Genomic DNA, 21607 nt, shown 5'->3' on the forward strand with positions numbered 1-21607 from the left:
TAAATTAAGAGCATAAACTGACCACTTTGAGCTGGTAACGTCCTCTATAAATGACTTGTTACAGTTTGTTTATGCTGTAAATTATTCTATAATCAATTGTACATAGTGATCCAATATAGTATTCTGCTGCAAATCTAGTGAAAAGTGAAAAATCTTTCTATATGTTGACTGATGTATGTAAGGCTACTTTCACACATCCGGTTTGAGCCGTGTGGCTCAATCCGGCTGTGAAACCTATGCAACGGATGCGGCGAAAACACCGCATCCTTTGCATAAGTTTTTACATGCGGCCGGTCCGTTTTTTTCCGGTTGTGGCATGCTACTGAGCTTGCGCAGTGGAAGAAACTGCATGAGGCGGCCGGATGCGTTTTTTTTCCGCATCGCGCCGCATCCGGCACCCATAGGCATGCATTGAAAAATGCGCCGCAGCGGCGTGATGCGTTTTTTTGCCGGAGCAAAAAACGTTACAGGCAACGTTCCATCCGGCCGCGGCATCGGCTAAATCTGCCGCATGCGGCAAAAACCGGACCGAACGCAAGCCCATGCGGCACAATACGGCACTAATGTAAGTCTATGCAAAAAAAACCACAACTGGCGGCAAAAAAAACGGTTGCGGTTTTTCTGCGGAGCGCCGTATTGTGCCGCAGAGCAAAAACCGGATGTGTGAAAGTAGCTTAATAGCTGCTCTGTTATGGCAAATCTTTTCAATGTATGCTCTAACATTAGATCTTAGTGACTCGCTAACCAAGAGATGTTTGCGCTAGGCCACCCATATTGTGGAAAAATTACTAGAATAACAGTTGCCTCACTGCTTGTCATATCACAAGCTGACGATTACTTTACTATTGTCCGTAGCCGACCAGTTTGGTATATCACAATGTTCCACTTTAAAGCATTCTAGGCGGATTTGCTTTCTCTTGTTTCCCGAGCCTTGCGTACTTGCATTGACCTAAGTAGATGTACACCAGCTGGCCATGTCCATCACTGCGGCCAAGTCACAGAATTCCTGAGTATACTTAGATCCGGCAGGGCCTGTCGCACAAACAGTCATTACTTTGCAGTACTTGAGCAAACCAGGGCTTAAAATGAAAGAAGCTTGGAATTTCCCTCTGTTTTTCTGAAGACGCCAATTTTTTGGGAAATTAATCATGAAAGATTTACCACACATTCCACTTCTTTCTATCTTCACTGTCGTTGCTTTTGGTTTTGCTGAGAGGCTCCCTAAAGGTTTGAGCAACTTCATCTTGTAGCTTGGTCACGGCTTTGCATTTTAAGAGGGATGAGGGAGGGCTGGAAGTTTTAAATGGTCACTCACATTACTTGTTATGTAGGACTGCTAATATAAGTTTAATAAGGTGGTTTTTTGTAGTTATGTATATATCTGAAATAAGGTATAATGATTCTATACTCAGTCGCATGCCTGAAAGTCAATGTATAATAAGACTTCTGTATTTCTGTATGATTCTGTATCATTTCAACACACTATAATTGTGTATATATATAAATTAGTATATAATAAATATATAAATATATAAATGTATACAATATACCTTTTTATATTTATGTATGTAGCATACATATTATGGACAAATAGATATGTATCTGTATATAATCTGCACATACAGTATCTATAGTATTTTCTATTTTTCTCTTCGAATGCTAGTAATTTGTCCATTATTCTTTTCTTAATCGATGGTGTAGATGCTATATTGAAACGTAACCCATTGTTCATTGTGATTGTCATTGTAATAGTGCAAAATAATGCAATACGTTTACCTTCCGTCCAATGTAAGACAGAACAGTGGAGTTTTGTCACACTAAAACTCAAATCTGCTTCATATCTTTTTGAATGGATGTCTTTAAAACTGGCAATAGATGTTCGATTAAATTTGCATTTCCATATTGAACTATTTTCATTTCCATATTACTTTATATGGGTATTTTTTACTATTTATCATAGCCAATATTATATTTGAATTAATTTTTGATGGTTTGGTGTTACATACATCTAAGCAGTTTGATGGTAAAATAATCATATTGGAAGATCAAAGACTAAATGGGCATGTGCTTCAGAATGTTTTTCTTAAAGGGATAAGAGGACAAACAACTTTGCCTTGGCTAGGGTATTTGGAATATATAGGGCAGCAAACAATATCTACCCCAAGTGTAGGAAAGACTAGATACAACTCTACTTTAATTTATTAATAATAAGATATAATTTATCATTAATATTATTTGTATGAAGAAATAGTGTACCGTAACATATATTTCTAATATTTAGCACTGATGAAAAAATGTCACATCCCACTACTTAAAATGTCATCTTTTTGTGTCATGCACCTGTACTTGGACAATGAGCCATTTATCTGAGTCTATATACTTATATGTTTTCCACCTCCACCTGCAGCATTCATCATCATTAGCAAAGGCCAATTTAACAGCATTCTAAAAACTAAGCCTCCTCTAACTTTGTGCCAAAAAACCAGCATCCATAGGTTCTTCTAAGTAGCTGCCTATCACTCTGAAAATTAACATGGTGGAGGCCCACAAAATATATAAGAAAACTATCTGTACTACCCAGCTTCGCCCGGGTTAATAACTGCTGTTAACAAAATAGAATGTATTAACAAAAATTTATTCTGCACACAAAAACCACAAAACAAATAGAAATGTAATTATTAAAAGGCAAAAACTAAGCTAATAGAAGCATTTCACAACATATATTTCAACACCCCAGATATTCAACACAGATTTAACTAAATTGGCCAAGTAATGTGCTCCGTCGGTCTCTTTCCAGGTCTGTCTTTTTCCAGGTCTGTCTCTTTCCAGGTCTGTCTCTGTCTGACTCTTTCCCCAGCTGTCTCTTTTCAGGTGTCTCTTTCCAGGTCTGCCTCTATCCAGGTCTGTCTCTTTCTAGGTCTGCCTCTTTCCTCATCTGTCTCTTTCCCCATTTGTCTCTGTCTGTCTCTTTCCCTGTTTGTCTCTGTCTGTCTCTTTCCCCATCTGTCTCTTTCCCCATCTGTCTCTTTCCCCATCTGTTTCTTTCCCTGTCTGTCTTTTTCCGTCTGTGTCTTTCCCCGTCTGTCTCTTTCCCCATCTACCTGTCTCTGTCTTTCTCTATCTCTCTGTCTCTTTCCAGGTCTGTCTTTTTCTCCGTCTGTCTAACCGTCTCTTTGTCTGTGTCTTTTCCTGTCTGTCTCTTTCTCTGTCTGCCTGTCTCTGTCTGTCTCTTTCCTTGTCTGTCTCTATTTCTCTGTCTCTTTCCCCGTCTTTCTCTATCAAGGTCTGTGTCTTTCCCCATCTATCTTTGTCTGTCTCTCTGGCTGTCTCCTCCTTCCCTGTCTGCCTGTCTCTGTCCCTGTCTGCATGTCTGTCGGTCTCTTTCCCCAGCTGTCTCTTTCCCCAGCTGTCTGTTTCCAGGTCTGTCTCTTTCCAGGTCTGTCTCTGTCTGTCTCTTTCCCTGGCTGTCTCTGTCTGTCTCTTTCACCGTTTGTCTCTGTCTGTCTCTTTCCCTGTCTGTCTCTATCTCTCTGTCTCTTTCCTGTCTGTCTCTCTCACTATCCGCCTCCCCATCACCGACATCTTATTACCTCACATATAAGCCTCTTATACTATGAATGTCTTTTGTTCCTATAGCAACCAATCATAGCTCCTACTAATAACCTGTAGTTCCAGGCTCCATTTACTTTTAATGGAGGCATGTTTTTTGGAGCGTAACTGTAAAACGCAGGGTTAAATTTTCCTGTCAAAACATAGTCTACAATGTTCCCTGGGTCACATGAGGCGTCTGTGCAAAATTTTGTGATTGTAAATGCGACGGTGTGGATACACTTTTCGTTTCACTTTTTCCCCATTATGTAGATAGGGGCAAAATTGATTCGTAAATTGGAACACGCGGGGTTAAAATTTAACCTCACAACATAGCCTATGACGCTCTCGGGGTCCAGATGTGTGAGTGTGCAAAATTATGTGGCTGTAGCTGCGATGGTGCAGATGCCAATCCCGGACATACACACATACACACATTCAGCTTTATATATTAGATATATAAGAATATAATATATGCTATAAGAAAACAGCAATGTATGTTCAAGTTCCCCTTTCCTCCATCTGAAATGTAATTAAAAAATGCCATTGTATAATGATTATTACTTAGTCAGGTCTCATCATGTATAGTACATGGAACTCCCTCCATTTCTTCAACAGAAAACTATATTCTGAACTAGTAAAATAATGTTATTGCACACAGTAAATGTAAGGAAGGTAGACATCTTTTGATATAGTATAGAATTCAGGAGATGTACTGTTGCTTGGTTTATGGTATATGGACAAACAGCCTTGAGTTCTAAGTAAAGACCTTGGAACTGTATAATCATATTACACATTGTTTGGCCATATAGACGAGGGCAGAGGTTGCTGACATGTAAACTATAATGTATAATGTATAAGACTACACAGTTTAATTATTAAGTCATCATTTTCCTTAAAATGGATGTCCAATACTGGACAACCCATTTTAATGGGCCTATGGTGCTGCATAAATAAAAATTATCTATATTTACCTTCCAGATGGGTAAAACTCTTTTGCTGTCCATACGTGTGCCCTACCGGTGTACAAACATAAAGAATATTGCACAACCATTGCAGCCAATCAACACATGGATTGAATTATGAATGATCTGGGCGGCACGGGGGCTCAGTGGTTAGCACTGCAGTCTTGCAGCGCTGGGGTCCTGGGTTCAAATCCCACCAAGGATACCATCTGCAAGGAGTTTGTATGTTCTCCTGTGTTTGCGTGGGTTTCCTCCGGGTTCTCCGGTTTCCTCCCACACTCCAAAGACATACAGATAGGGACTCTAGATTGTGAGTCCCAATGGGGACAGTGTTGCCAATGTATGTAAAGCGCTATGGAATTAATAGCGCTATATAAATAAATAAATATTATTATATTTTACTGTATATTATATCTGCACTCATTGGCTGCAGCAGTCAAGTGACACTGTTTTCGTGAAGAGACCTGTGAAAAATGGAAGAGCAGAGCCCAGCTGGGAGTTGAATAGAGCTTGTATTTTTTACACAGGACCCTAAAGCTATTGTGTAGTGTTGTCTAGTAATGTACAACTCTTTTAATAAATAAAATACATATAGTACGTTAAGTGGTAGAAAAACTACAGCCATTATTCCCAAAAGCACTGCCTAATATATAGATATCATCAGATCTTTTGAATTTCAAATTCATCGGCTTTGATGAAATTTCCAAAGAAATTAGAATCACAACTAATAAATTTGCATGGATAGCATTGTTAAAATGCCTCTATTTGCCTGTAAAATACATGTAGAGCACCTTTAGTTCTCCATGGAATCAAATGAATTTGTTTTGAGCTCTGTGATACAAACGCAGACTTTTTATGTCCAAATGACTTTAATCTATCTGGCTAGGTAAAAACAAATGATACACTGATCAACAAAGATTTTGTTAAATGAGTACTATAGGCTGTACATAAATCATTTTTATATGCGGATTCTGAATCTACAATCAGAAGTTTCCTATCTAGCACCAATTTAACACAATTTTTAATTTTTCAAAATAGTTTACTCAACATTGTCTCTTCATCTGGGATCAGCAAACTTAAATTGTAAAGTTCTGGGTGTGAGCTGAACACCGGGTGTTCCAGTCTCGGAAGTGAACACAAATGCTTATGCATACTGTCATACGATGTTCAGCTCTGCACACACCTGCTGGTACAGTGGCATCAGACTCTGTTCACACTGCAGGTTCTGACAAGCAACCTGAGGCTTCTGGAGTGTTCAGCTAGAGCCGAGCATCGGCTGGTTCAGGTTCACTGGCCTTCAGCTCTGCAGTAGTTAATCCCTGCAGAATGGTATGCAGGACCTAAATGTTCAGGTTGCTGATTGCCATGTGAAGTTGTCTTCTCCCTATATTAAGCATACCTTTCTTCCTGTTTGTGCTGATGATAGCTTTTGCGATTTAGTCTTGGTGTGTCTCTTGCTTATGGTAATCCATGTTGCCCTTCTAAGTGGTATGAGCGTTCCCTTATCGTGTGTTACTTCCTCCCATTTTGTGTTGCTCCACAGTACATATATTGTCTCTCCTGTGTGTTTTTGAGTGCTGTGTGTACAAGTTTCCATTCTTCCCTGTCCATGTCATTTTGTATTTGTGTTTTCCGGCCTGCCCCAAGGTTGTGAGAGAGGGGGGTAAGATCAGGGTCCGGACATGAGTTAGGGTCACGCTGGGGGCTCGAACCTGGTTACCATCCAACCTACCTTCGAGATAAGGGACAGGTCAGGGTCACAACTTTCAGGGCCAGCATAAGAGCCTCTGTCCTGTCTCCATATACTTTGTGACATATACGGCCAATTCCTGTTCGAATTTGTCATCTAAATAAAGCTTGTTGAAAGGTTTCAGGGCATCCAATCAGCAAGCTCTCCTGTGAGTGCACTTCCAGCCTCATCACCGCTATATCAAGCATTGGCATGGCTGTGATTTGCTGGTGCACCGCTGTAAAAAAAAAAAAAGAAAGAAAATGACATGGGCTCCCACCCTACTTTTGATAACCAGTGCGGGTAAAGCAGTAGTTACAGGATACAATCCCCAGCTGTTTACTCTACTGTGGCTGATTATAAAAAATAGAGGGGATCCCATGCTGTTTTTGTAATTATTTAAATAAATAATTTTAAAAAACATCTGATGATCTTCCAATTTTTGAAAACCAGCCAATGTAAATTTAACAGCTGGAGGCTTGTATTATCAGTGTGGAAAGAGCTATGGTTATTGGCCCCTCCTAGCATGAAAATAGCAACCACAGCCGCACAGAACAGGCACATCCATTAGCACTAGAAGTCACAGAGAGGGGTCATTTAACATTTCTACCTTTGGAACCCAGAGATGGGTGACCTGAAGGATTTTAGCTAACATCCTATAATCACTGTCTTTTGTTCTGTAATTAAGGCCATTACTGTCGCACCACAGGAGGTTGTTGTTTTCCATTGAGTTTAGCCATTTAGTTTCTAGTATAGACTTTAGGGGGAGCTCGAAATTTCTGGGACTTCTAGTGTTAGATGTGCTAATTCTGGCGTTTTACCTAGCTCATTGCCCTGGTGCGGTGGTATATGGGATTGATGACAGCTGTGATTTGCCAAAACTGCCTTGTATTTTGATGCTTTTTTTTGACAGAAGATGCAGATTTGGTGCAGGAATATGGTGCGTAAAATTAAGCACCAAATCTGCATCTCTTGGCAAAAAAACTCAGAAACAGAGTTTTAATGTTGTTTTGGTTCAGTTTTCTGCCAGGAGATGCAAATTTGGTGCAGAAATCCTATGCAGACATTTCAGCACCAAATTTGCATCTCATGGCAGAAAACCACACTGAAACAGTGTCAAAATTGTTTTCTTGCTGTTTTTTTTTGCCAAGAGATGTAGATTTGGTGCTGAAATTTATTCACCATATTTCTGCACCAAATCTGCATCTCCTGGCAAAAAAAAATTGCATCAATATGTCATGATAACCGAGTCAAAATAATCACCATTTCGATTGATAGCTGCCTGCTGTCCGTGGTTTGTGTGCTGTACATGTTTAACATTGCAAAATATAGGAGAAGCATTGTAGTATTATTCTTTTTTATCCAAAAAACACAGATGGCACAGTGATGACACACCAATGACACTGGTATCTGTTTTTTTTACGTAAATGTATTATAGGCATGTGTGAAGGAAGCTGAAGTGTTTCTACAACTGCCGGTCAGGTTACAGGTTCATGAACATGCTGCTGCCTTTCAGTCCACGCTCTAGTGTAAATGCTGCCACCAGTCAGTCCACATTGTAAACCTTGCCATAAATTAGCCAACAATCTTCTGCAAACAATGCAGTCAGCCATTTTACAGACTGATGATCATGCTGCCTTAGGTCAGTTAAAAAACAAATGTTAAAGCTGTCACTAGTCAGTCCCAATGCACTGCAAAGACTGCTGATAAATCTTCAATTTACTATACACAGTCTGATGGTCAGTATAATTGGTCATTTTTAATGCTATTGCCAGTCAGCCCACAATCTAATGCAAATGCTATCTAATTAAACTCACCTGTCAGTCAACAATGTAGTTCAAACCCTGCCATTAGCTAGTACACAGTAGTAGAAAAATAGCAGCAGGTCAGTTTTTAGTCTGTTGTAAAAGCTACTGGTGGATGGTCCACAGTCTAGTAATAATCCAGCGGCAGGTCAGTCCAAAGTCTAGTGTAAAAGCTACTGGTGGATGGTCCACAGTCTAGTAATAATCCAGTGGCAGGTCAGTCCAAAGTCTAGTGTAAAAGCTACTGGTGGATGGTCCACAGTCTAGTAATAATCCAGCGGCAGGTCAGTCCAAAGTCTAGTGTAAAAGCTACTGGTGGATGGACCACAGTCTAGTAATAATCCAACGGCAGGTCAGTCCACAGTCTAGTGTAAAAGCTACTGGTGGATGATCCACAGTCTAGTAATAATCCAGCAGCAGGTCAGTCCAAAGTCTAGTGTAAAAGCTACTGGTGGATGGACCACAGTCTAGTAATAATCCAGCGGCAGGTCAGTCAAAAGTCTAGTGTAAAAGCTACTGGAGGATGGTCTACAGTCTAGTAATAATCCAGCGGCACGTCAGTCCACAGTCTATTTCAAAAGCTGCTGCTGATTGGTCCACAATCTATTGAGAAAGCAGCGGGAAGTCAGTCCGCAGTGTTATGTAAACCTGAAGTTGCTCAGCTCACAGAGAAAATTCTGTCTCCAGTCTATTGTTTACTGAAAACAATGCACTGATTAGTTAATAACAATGTATTGTAAATGTTATTTATACTTGGACCCCAGGTTAGTGTAAATGCTGATTATAGACAGTTCATAATGTATTGTAAATTCCATAGCCTGACAACAGAGGATAGCGCTCATCAGTTTTCATTGGTTCTGTTGACACCAGGGCATATTTGTGAAAACTATTTAATTCAAACTATTCTTCATCATGTTATTGCATTGAAGAAGAACCCCTCATGACATCCATTCCACTGACTGATTTTGGAAACTTTTGCAGTGTTTGCTGTTGCTGAACTTTATCAACAGCAAACACTGCACATAGACCGATGAAGAGGCAAGAATTGATTTGGTTATGGTTTTATTCTATACTAGCTGTACTACCCGGCTTTGCACGGGTTACTAACTGTTCTTAACAAAATAGAATGTATTAACAAAAATTTATTCTGCACACAAAACCACAAAACAAATAGATAGAAATGTAATTATGAAAAAGCCAAAAAACTAAGCTAATAGAAGCATTTCACAACATATATTTCAACACCACAGATATTCCACACAGATTTATCTAAATTGGCCAAGTAATGTGCTCCGTCTGTCTCTTTCCAGGTCTGTCTCTTTCCAGGTCTGTCTCTTTCCCCGTCTGTCTCTTTCCCCGTCTGTCTCTTTCCCCGTCTGTCTGTCTCTGTCTGTCTCTTTTTTTGTCTGTCTCTATCTCTCTGTTTCTTTCCCCATCTGTCTCTTTCTAGGTCTGTCTCTTTCCCAGGTCTGTCTCTTTTCCCATCTGTCTCCCTGTCTGTTTCTCTCTATCCGTCTCCCCACCGACAAAATTTCGTGATTGTAAATGCGACGGTGCGAATACACTTTTCGTTTCACTTTTTCCCCATTATGTAGATAGGGGCAAAATTGATTGGTAAATTGGAACATGCATGGTTAAAATTTTGCCTCACAACATAGCCTATGATGCTCTCGGGGTCCAGACGTGTGAGTGTGCAAAATTTTGTGGCTGTAGCTGCGACGGTGCAGATGCCAATCCTGGACATACACACACACACATACATACATACATACATACACACATTCAGCTGTTGGTACGTTGCTGACTCTTCTTAATTGATTTCTGCTTTTATCAGGGGCTCAGATGCCTGGAAGGCTACAAACAGTGCTAAAGAGGCACAAATCCAATTGCTGTGCTGTTACGGGGGGGGGGGGGAATACTTGTAACTTATATAACTGGGTACCAAGTTGCTCACAGTAACTGCTTCTTTTCTATGAATCTTTCTTTCCCTCCTTTTTATTTATGTCTTGTTGCTTTTCCTTTTTTTTCCTCTTACTCCTGGAGGGCATTGGTTTCTCTAAATCAGCCATCTCTTCCAGATGATGGCAAGGATGTGGAGTCAGCTGGGATGGCTCCCCCATGACTGTTCATAAGACATTCTGCCTAAAGACTTCACAGTGATTCTGAGACTGTTTTTTTATAATATATAGTGCTTCATGATAGTTGTAGGGGCTGTCCACCTGGTTGTTGTCATCATCAATCATAACAACTTATTGTATCTTGAGTCAGTCAAGTGACTATCTCTGAGACAGGCTCAGTAGTCCTTGTTTTTCATTAGGTTTAACTTTATTGTCACCTATTGCCCTAGTTCTAAGAACACCAAAGCAGATGCATTATCCAGATGTTTTCCTTGTGGAGATTCCTGGAAGGAACCAGTGCCCATCCTGTAGAAAGGTGTTGTGGTATCAGCTCTCAGTACTGAGGTGGAGTTCAAGATTGCTGAGGCTCAGAATTAGACACCATTTGGGGCTCCTGCAAACAAGTCCTTCCTTTCATTGAACCTTTGGCTTAACGTGTTGGGGGAGTGCCATGATTCAGTTCTGGCTGGACATCCAGGGGTGAATGGTTCTCTGGACCTCCTATTGCATCGTTTTTGGTGGCCTTAGATATGTAGGGATGATGTCTCTTATGTGTACGCATGTACCATCTGTGCGTGATCCAAGTCATCGCAGTCCCGTATGTTTGGGTGTTTGCTACTGCTGTCCATTCCTAGCAAACCTTGGATGGAAATCTTAATGGATTTCATCATGGATCTGCTCTCTTCTGCTTTTAATACAGTGATTTTAGTACTGGTTGACAAATTTTTCAAAATGACCAATTTTGTTTCTTTGTCCTTTTTGCCCAATGCCAAAACTTTAGCCCAGAAGTTTATACGAGAGGTTGTCAGGCTCCACCGTATTCTGTCTATTATCATCTCTGATTGGGGTACATAATTGATCGTAAATTTGTGGAAGTCATTCTGCTCTCGCTTGGGCATTAAATTGTCACATTCGTCTGCTTTCTACCCACAATATAATGGTCAGATGGAACGCATGAATCAGACATGGAACAATATTTATGTAGCTTTGTTTCAGACAATCAGGAGGAGTGGTCAGCATTCCATCCTCTCTCTTAATTTCCATTAACAACCATCGTCAGGAGTCCCTTGGTGTATCGCCATTTTTCTGTGTCTATGATCAGCATCCCCAATATTGTACTTTACGTAAGGGTCACTCTTCTGGGGTACTGGAAGAGGATTAGATAGGATCTGTATTGGCATCCCCTTGGAGTAATGTTCAGTGACATTTTCTTAGTATGGAAACTAAATATAAGCATGTGGTTGACTGTGGATGTGTGCCAGGTCTGGACCTTTGTGTTGGTGATTATGTGTGGCTTTCCATTAGAAACATCAAACTTAAGTAACCATCGCTGAAGTTGGGACCACGTTTCATCAGTCCGTTTCAGGTTTCTGCCATCATCAATCTGCTGGCTTTCCGGTTGGCATTACCAGCTGTCTATAAGATCCATAATGTATTTCACAAGTTGCTTTTAAAGAGGTTTGTGGGTTCTGTGACCTTTTTTCCTTCCCCTCCACCTCCAGTTTTGGTTAATGGTTCTTTGAGTTTGAGGTTTCTAGAATCATTGATTTTCGTTCTCTGCAATATCTGGTGCACTGGTGGGGCTATGGACCAGAAGAGAAGACTTGGGTGCCAGCTTCAGATATGCAGGTACTTGAGCAGGGCCTTTCATTGCCACTATTAGAAGATGGGGTCGGCAGACTCGGAGGGTCCTGAGGCCCCTTGTAGAAGGAGAGGTACTGTCATGCGGTGTTCAGCTTTGCACTCGCTGGGTGTCATGGCAGTGTTGTACTCTGTTCACACTGCATAGTCCAACAAACAGCCTGAGTTTCTTTAATTGCATAGCCTAGCATGAGCGTTGGCTGGTTCTCGCTTCACTGCTTTCCATCACAGCGGAAGTTAATTTCTGCTGGCCTGTGATCATCTGCTGGGAGCTCTGGCTGCTGATTACCAGCCTTTATAAGGTTCTGGCTTCTGGGGCTGAGAGACAGAAATAGCTTTTGCTTACAGTGGTGTGCAAGTCCTATGGTGATCTGAAAGTTGTGGGTCTGCTTGCTTGGTGTGTGAGTTCTCCAGTTGTGCGTTAATTTCCTACCCCTTTTGCATTGCTCACCAGTTCACATACTGTCTCTCCTTTGTGTTTGAGTGCAGTGTGCACGAGTGTTCGTTTTCCCTTGTATGTGCCTATTTTTAGGGTTTTCATTACTAGCTGTCCAGCCCGCTCCTTGGGTGGGTATAGCATAGAAGCAGGGCTTGGACAGGAGACAGAGTCATGCTGGAGGCTCGAACTTAGCTACCATCGAACCTTCCTTTGAGATAAGGGTCAGCGCAGGGGCCCCAGTCTGAGGGTCAGCCTAGGAGCCTCTGTTCTATCATTACATACCCTGTTGCACTATGTGGGGGAAATCTACTATTTGGATGCATGGCAGGAATCAGAAGGGAAGGAGCATCATTTGAATTTTAAAGAACAAAATTGTCTGGAATAAATAGCGGACACATGTTGCCTTTGGAGAACCGCTGATGTGCCTAAAAAATAGAATACCCCCATAAGTGACCCAATTTTGGAAACTGTGCTTAATTACAAATAGTTAATTACAAACAAATTTGAGTACACCTTTTATATAGTCGCTTCTAACTTAATGGAGAATATCCATGAATAAGGCTTTTTTTTCAGAGAAACATATAGGATTATACTCCACTATCTTCTTTATCATGGTGATTTACATCTAGTTCCATAACTGTTTTCCATGAATTTTCAATAAAGACTTTTTGTAATCTACTCACCCATGCCTTCTGTGGATGCTGGAGACTTCCCATCTGTTTCTTCTCTCTAAGATTCCATCCGAAGCCAGGGCAGCTCTGTGCACTGGTTGTGACATCCTCTGTTGAAATGGGTGAGCGGATTTTCTATGTCTTCATTTTGGAAACTAGTGTCTTCAAAGAATATATCAAGATGTTTGGTGAGCACCTTGAAACCCCAGGTGCTTCACAGAATTTTATACCGTTGATCCGGGAAAATGAAAAAATAAATTTCTACCACAAAAATGTTGCTTTAACCCCAAATCTTTCACAAGGGTAACAGGAGAAAATTCACAAAAGAGTTTGTTGTGCACTTTCGTCTGATTGCGCTAATACCCCATATGTAGTGAAAAACTACTGTTTAGGTGCACTGTAGGGCTCGGAAGGGAACAAACAAAATTTGACTTTTTGAATGCAAAATTGGCTGGAATTGTTAGCTGATGCTATGTAGCATTTGTAGTGCCCCAATGTCCCTAAACAGTGGAAACTCCCCACAAGTGACCCTATTTTGGAAACTATACTCCCTAATGAAGTTATCTAGATATTCAGTGAGCATCTGGAGCACACAGGTGCTTCATAGAATTTTACAACGTTGAGCCATGAAAATGAAAAAATAAATTTTTACAACAAAAATGAAGGAGCGCCAAATTTGAGTTCAGACTAAAGGCTGCTTTACACGTATCAACTTATCGTAAGTTTCCATGTGAGATCGCACCCACCCCCATCGTTTGTGCATTACGGGCAATTTGTTGCCCGTGTCGCAAAAAGTCGTTAACCCCCGTCACACGTACTTACCTTCCAAACGACCTCTCTGTGGGAGGCGAACATCCTCTTCCTGATGGGGAGGGACGTTCAGCGTCACAGCGACGTCACACAGCGGATGCCCAATAGAAGCGGAGGGGCAGAGATGAGCGGGATGTAAACATCTCGCCCACCTCCTTCCTTCCGCATTACCGACGGCCACAGGTAAGCTGCAGTTCATCGTTCCTGTGGTGTCATACAGAGCGATGTTTGCTGCCTCGTGAACGATGAACAACCGGAGCACAGAAGGACGTTCGATTTTTAGAAAATGAGCGATGTGTCAATGAACAACGATAAGGTGAGTATTTTTGCTCGTTCAGTCGCACGTAGCTGTCACACGCTACGATATGTCAAATGATGCCGGATGTGCGTCACTAATGACGTGACCCCGACGACATATCATTAGATATACTGTATCATAGCGTGTAAAACAGCCTTTAGTTGGAATGGTTTGAGGATGCCATGTCACATTGGCATAGCCACTGAAGTACCAGAATAGCAGAAATTCGACACAAGTGACCCAATTTTACAACTGAGCCCCTCAATAAATTCATATAGGAGTGCAATGAGCATATTGACACTACAGGTGTGTCACAAAATTTTATACTATTGGACGGTGAAGAAAAAATAATTACACCTCTGAAATATTATTTTAACCCCAGATTTCCAATTTTCTGAAGTGGAATAGGTAACAAATGTCACAGAGTATGTTCCACCATCTCCTACACATGGCAATGCACCACATGTGACCATACAGTACTGTTTGCAAACACGGCTGGACTGGGAGGGATGTAGCAACATTTGATTTTTAAAGAACAGATTTTCTTAGAATAGTTTGCAGACTCCATTTACAAAACAACTAAGTGCCAGAACAGCAGAAACCTTCTCAAATGACCACACTTTGGAAAATACACCTTACTTGGAGTTTATCAATAAGTGTAATGATGATTTTGCCTCTGAAAAACACCCATGAAGTCAAACACAGTGAATGCTGCAGAATTAAAAATCGCAAATAAGCATTTGTCATGCTCAGTACATTGTAGAGCCCATATATTGTGCCCAGCTTGGAGTTCTGGAGAGACATACACCATTAGCTAAGTGGGCTTCCTCACTATAACAATGCCAAATATATGGACGTTAATTGTTTGTTAGGCAGATTGTGGAGCTCAGAAGGAAGGAAGGCACTTGAATTAAAATCTAATAAATAGAGAAAAAAGAATGCCACTCAAAAGTCCAAAATTTCATATATTTTTCATTTCATGTGATAAATTCAAAAGTCATATATATATATATAGAAATTGAGGAAAAAATAAGACAATCCATTTGAAGTAATAATGTAACCTAACGCAAACCAGTGTAATTAGGTTAAACATGGATATCTTATGCAAACTGACACTGCAATGAACGTTTGCACCATAGTCCATAGAACTAAAAATTTTCACCCAAAATAATCCATACATGGGCCACAGTGCTAATTACTATTGCACATATATTTAATAGATAGAGACCTATTATATAGCACATTTGGCCGTGGGTCACTTTCAGTGTCTGCTTAGGGTACGTTCACACACTGCGTTTTTTAGATGCTGCGTTTTTGTGCATTCTTTGCCGCAAAAAACGCACAAAAACGCACCCATGGCGAAAAAACACGGCAAAAAACGCATGCGTTTTCACCGTGTTTTGGTGCGTTTTTTGCTGCGTTTTGCTGCGTTTTTTCTCACTGCGTTTTTATGCGTTTTTTTATGAGTAAAAAGTGTCGTATGCTCCACCAATTCACATATATATAGCCGAGCAGAAAGGTATAGAAAAATGTGGTAACAATTAAAATATAACCTTTAATAATTATCGTTTTTAAAAGTATATAAACCACACAACATAGATGGTTGTAAAACCAAACCAGATAGGAGCAGATGTTTATTGCTCCTAATAATGCCAATACAGGACAATTTCACTAAACAGCGGGGGAGGGGCATATTCCTCCCTCCGCAGTGAAAATTATATAGACAACACAAAACACGTTGTCAAACACAATCACAATTGTTCAGCGGGGTCATATAGACAAAAAACCTTGCTGATACCTCTTTAGAAAAGAGGAAACCAAAATACTGTTATCCAATATATACAAGGGGGGGGGCCAGAATTATAGCCACACATTACCCCTCAATTGGTAACCATCTGGCCTTAAATGCTCCAGGACCTCCCAACGCGTTTCATAATTCGCTTATTCCTCAGGGGATTATGGTCATGAGGGAGCTGTAAAAATGAGCACAGATAGTCAGAGTAGTAACTGAACTTGTAAAAAAGATCTAGCACATATTGTAAAAGAACATTGTCTTTACCTTTAATATAATGGACCTCCAGCCTGGTGTGTCTGGGCCTGGCATTAAGCACAGAGCTTTCAAAAAACCGCCCTTAAATGTCATAGGAGTACATGGGGGTGGCCAAACCTAGCCCAATGAGGGGAAGTGCACGCCCCCAACTGGGCAGAACTCCCAGGATAAGGAGCCTAGAGTGTGTGGGAGGGGTGGCACCTCCCTCACTGACGTAATCATGCTCGCATACCGCCCGTCTAAAACAAGCTAGGGCGGAGACTTTTCACCACCCCCAGCAGTGATGTATAGTAAATCATCAGTGCGCCCCAAATGTATACACTTCTGGTCACGCGGCAATCGAGCACAACGTGCAGTTGCCGACCGGAAGTGCGAACCACGTGTGCCCGGTCACGCGGCGCTCCAGGAGATCACGCGATCAGAAGAAACAAGGCAACGCCCACCACCAGCGTCACTCACTCACTGACAGCTGATGGCGCGGCCCCTCTGACCAAAACATATCGTAAGCCCACTTCCTCTAACTCACTCCTGCGCTGGGAAAGTAATCACCTTAAACCCCTTAAGGCAGGCATCCCCAGGGGCCAATATCTGAGAGCACGTCGAAATTGTTCAACTCCCCTACATTTCTCTCGTCAGGCTGACGATCTACGATGCCGTTTTAGAGAAAGGGGATATCCCGACCATGTATTGTCTCAGGCCTTTCATACAGCTCAATTGAGGGACAGGACAAGTCTATTGGTCCCATCGGTAAAAAAGGAGAAAATGTCTAATGACAAGTTTCGGTTCATTTCCACCTTTAACAATGGTTCCATGGAAGTACGAAAGATCCTCGAACGTCACTGGGCTATCCTGAGGATGGATGTGGACATTGGAGATGTGGTAGGGGCCTCTCCAAAATGCACCTATAGGAGAGGCCGTTCCATCGGAGATAGGGTCGTCCATAGCCACTTCGTCCGCCCTAAGGAAACTAGTTGGTTGCATTCTAACATCAAGGGCTGTTTTAAATGCAGTGGTTGTGTTGCGTGTCCACATATCCAGGTAGGGAAAACATTCTCTAGCTCCGTGACAGGGGATTCCTTTCAAATTCGAGCTTTCATCAACTGTCGCTCTAGAGGGGTCATCTATAAGGCAAGATGTGGCTGTGGCCTTGAATATGTCGGCAAGACGAGTAGGGAGTTTAGGAGGCGTGTTGGGGAACATCTCCGTGACCTAGCCAATAAGAGAGACACCCCCTTGGCTAAACATATGGAGATTTCCCACAATGGTGATATATCTGGCCTTACATTTATGGGCATTGATTTGATCAATTACTCTGCCCAAGGTGGAGATTGGGATCAAAAAATTCTTCAGCGAGAATGCAGATGGATTTATACCCTTAAGACACAGACACCATTTGGCCTCAATGAGAGTCTCACCTTTGGTTGTTTTCTGTAGTTGAGGGTTTCATTAGGGATTCTAGGGATAGCCACCGTGGAACGGGGGCACCCGGTACCTTAAGGTGTTATTACACTCCGTCGGTAGGCAGGAGTCATCTTAGGGTTAAATCAGGGTTTGTTAGGTCTCTTCCTCTTTCTCATTTTAGGTGTACACTCGCCTCCTTCCCCGTGGTCCAGGGATGGCAATCTTGGGGATGCCTGCCGTAAATTCCATTTGTGTCCATTTATTTTCAACTTAGGACAAATCTTGTCTAGCACATACTGTAATGAATACCTCCATGGATACTCCAGTTAACATAGGGCCTTGTTAAATGACCCCCGTCCTATAAATTGCACATCTTATGTTAGCCCCACTCTGCATAACTTTAACTTGCCATTAGCCCCTATCTGTCCACCCCTTTATTACACGGTTGTGCATTTACTGTCACCCAGAGGAGCTAATTAGCCTAGGGTGCCTTACAACTAGTGTTTATTAGTATATGCTTAACAATACTGTGCTTGGTTGGGCAATAATAGAAGGGGTTAATCCCCAGTATGCATGGCAGTTTATTGTTGGGGGCGCGTCCTTTCGCTTTCAATGTATGTGATTGGATGCATAATGTGAAGGACGAGTTTAGTCCCACGTGTGCCTGACGTGAGTCACGTGTTACTCCAGAGGGGCCGCACCTCTTGCGGTCACGTGCGCCTTCCAGAGGGGCCGCGCCATCAGCTGTCAGTGAGTGAGTGACGCTGGTGGTGGGCGTTGCCTTGTTTCTTCTGATCGCGTGATCTCCTGGAGCGCCGCGTGACCGGGCACACGTGGTTCGCACTTCCGGTCGGCAACTGCACGTTGTGCTCGATTGCCGCGTGACCGGAAGTGTATACATTTGGGGCGCACTGATGATTTACTATACATCACTGCTGGGGGCGGTGAAAAGTCTCCACCCTAGCTTGTTTTAGACGGGCGGTATGCGAGCATGATTACGTCAGTGAGGGAGGTGCCACCCCTCCCACACACTCTAGGCTCCTTATCCTGGGAGTTGTGCCCAGTTGGGGGCGTGCACTTCACCTCATTGGGTTAGGTTTGGCCACCCCCATGTACTCCTATGACATTTAAGGGCGGTTTTTTGAAAGCTCTGTGCTTAATGCCAGGCCCAGACACACCAGGCTGGAGGTCCATTATATTAAAGGTAAAGACAATGTTCTTTTACAATATGTGCTAGATCTTTTTTACAAGTTCAGTTACTACTCTGACTTTCTGTGCTCATTTTTACAGCTCCCTCATGACCATAATCCCCTGAGGAATAAGCGAATTATGAAACGCGTTGGGAGGTCCTGGAGCATGTAAGGTCAGATGGTTACCAATTGACGGGTAATGTGTGGCTATAATTCTGGCCCCCCCCTTGTATATATTGGATAACAGTCTTTTGGTTTCCTCTTTTCTAAAGAGGTATCAGCAAGGTTTTTTGTCTATATGACCCCGCTGAACAATTGTGATTGTGTTTGACAACGTGTTTTGTGTTGTCTATATAATTTTCACTGCGGAGGGAGGAATATGCCCCTCCCCCGCTGTTTAGTGAAATTGTCCTGTATTGGCATTATTAGGAGCAATAAACATCTGCTCCTATCTGGTTTGGTTTTACAACCATCTATGTTGTGTGGTTTATATACTTTTAAAAACGATAATTATTAAAGGTTATATTTTAATTGTTACCACATTTTTCTATACCTTTCTGCTCGGCTATATATATATTTTTTATGAGTGAACAATGCCATTAAAGATTGTTGAAGAAAAAAAAAAGGTCTGATGTAATTTCCTTCTTCAATATGTTCTTCATTCTCCACTAGTGTATGCAAGAGAGCAGACAGCTGCAGAACTACAAGGCTCAGCATGCTCCATCCAGGACTGTATGCTGGAGGGAGAGGCAGGGGGAGCAGAACTACAAGGCTCAGCATACTCCATCCACTAGTGTATGCAGGAGAGCAGACAGCAGCTGCAGAACTACAAGGCTCAGCATGCTCCATCAAGGACTGTATGCAGGAGTTTTTTGCCCCACGAAAAAATTAAGTGGGCTTCGCCATATTTTTGTATGCTAGCCAGGTACAGCAGGCAGCTACGGGCTGCCCCCAACCCCCAGTTGCCTATTTGTACCCAGCTGGGAACCAAAAATATAGGGAAGTCCTTTTTTTTCTTAGATTATTTCATGAATTTCATGAAATAGTTAAAAAAAAAATGATGTGGGTTTCGCCCAATTTTTGAGTCCAGCCAGGTACAACTAGGCAGTTGGGGATTGGAATCCGCAGTGCAGAGTGCCCAAGCTTTCTGGGCACCCCCGCTGTGAATTTCAGTCTGCAGCCACCCCAGAAAATGGCGCTTTCATAGAAGCGCCATCTTCTGGCACTGTATCCAACTCTTCCCGCTGCCCTGATGCCAGGTGGCTCACTGGGTAATGATGGGGTTAGGGATAGCTGTATATTATCAGCTGGCCCTAAGCCCGAAATTCATGGTGTCACGCCAATATTAGACATGGGCACCATGAATTTCTAGTAAAGATTAAAAAAACACAACACAGAAAAATATTTTTATTAGAAATAAAACACAACACAATTATTGACTCCATCTTTATTGAAATAAAGAACCCCCCTCCGCAGTAATCCTGGGTCAAGGGTCCTGCGCTGTCCAATCCAGATACAATATCATCTGATTGGTTTGCTGGAAGGCAAAGCGATCAGATGATGTGTGAGGTTCAAGGGCCTGAATCACATCACACATCAGCTGATTGTATAAAAGCGGTTTATACTATCAGCTGATGCATCAGGGCAAAAAAAACCTTTAAAAAACTACACACGTCTTTGCTGACTCCCGTCCGATTGCTCCAGGAGCTGCCGGTAATCAGTGATGTGGTCTCCTGATGTAAAATCTGTAAAATATGCAGTGGCAAGGGGATACATATATTTTCATTCAAAATAAATTGATACAATCCATACATGGGCCACAGCACTGAATACTATTGCACATATACATTCAGTGGATAGAGATCTATAATATTGTACATTTGGCCATATGTCTCTTTCAGCATCTGATTATTTAGCAAAATCTGCAGGTATAACGGGATACTCATATCTTTACCCAAAATAAATTGATATAGTCCATACATGGGCCACAGTGCTAAATGCTATTTTACATATATATTCATTGGATATAGACCTATAATATTGCACATTCAGCCATGGATCTCTTACCGTGTCTGCTTATTCCGCAAAATGCACAGGTGCAACGGCATATGCAATCAATGTGTATTAGCTGTGAGGCTACCACCAGGGGAAGCTGGTACTCAGGCAGGATGTAGAGCTTCTAAGTGTAGTTATGCACAAGCCCACTAGAGGTCACCAGCATCCGTGGAAGTATACAATAGAATGGTCGATCAAGCCGAAGGTCAGTGCCATAAAGTCACATAGGTACAGAGGGGTAAGCGGAGTCGGAGTCACGTGAGCCGAGGGTCGGAAAGCCAGGAGGTATCATCAGGACCCGGAGGGGAGCAGAGCCATAGTCAGATAGCAAGCCTGGGTCGGAAACCAAGAGAACAAGTAAGTATAGAGGAGGGAGCGGAGACGGGATAACAAGGCAGAGAGTGGGTTAAGCAGTCAGGGAGGTCAGGGCAAGAAGTACTAGATAGTGGGCAGGATCAGAACAGACTCACAGGAACCACATGCGCACATTGCAGAGCAGGAACTATCACTGGCAGCATACCAAGGAACACAGTTCCAAAATAAGGCAGCGTGACCCCCGGAATGAGGCATCTATATATATAATTGCCTTATTCTGTCTGTCTGTCTGTCTGTCTGTCATGCTTCAAAATTGTGTCCTTCCGGTGACATTGTGTCCTTACGGTGACACAAAGCTGATTGGCCGCTGGGCTCGCCATGGCCCCGCCCCCACACGGATTGGCCGCTCGCCCAGGCTGCGCCCCCACACGGATTGGCCAGCCGCTCGCCCAGGCTCCGCCCCCCCACAGATTGGCCTCTCGCCCCGGCACCCTGCAGGCATTGGCAACTCGGCCACGCCCCGCCCCCCTCAC

General features: G+C 42.4%; 1 protein-coding gene across 1 annotated transcript in view; it reads left to right on the top strand.

Moving 5' to 3' along the window:
* Positions 1–1041: 1041 nt before the first annotated feature.
* MUSK (muscle associated receptor tyrosine kinase) overlaps positions 1042–21607 on the top strand; it is a 343556-nt gene continuing 322990 nt past the window's right edge. Inside the window, exon 1 of the mRNA XM_075316181.1 lies at positions 1042–1227. Within this exon, the coding sequence (XP_075172296.1) occupies positions 1149–1227 (79 nt within the window). The 5' untranslated portion in view covers positions 1042–1148. The remainder of the gene's footprint in view (positions 1228–21607) is intronic.

This window comes from Anomaloglossus baeobatrachus, chromosome 1 (genome assembly GCF_048569485.1).
Source record: "Anomaloglossus baeobatrachus isolate aAnoBae1 chromosome 1, aAnoBae1.hap1, whole genome shotgun sequence".
In the NCBI taxonomy this organism is placed as follows: Eukaryota; Metazoa; Chordata; class Amphibia; order Anura; family Aromobatidae; genus Anomaloglossus; species Anomaloglossus baeobatrachus.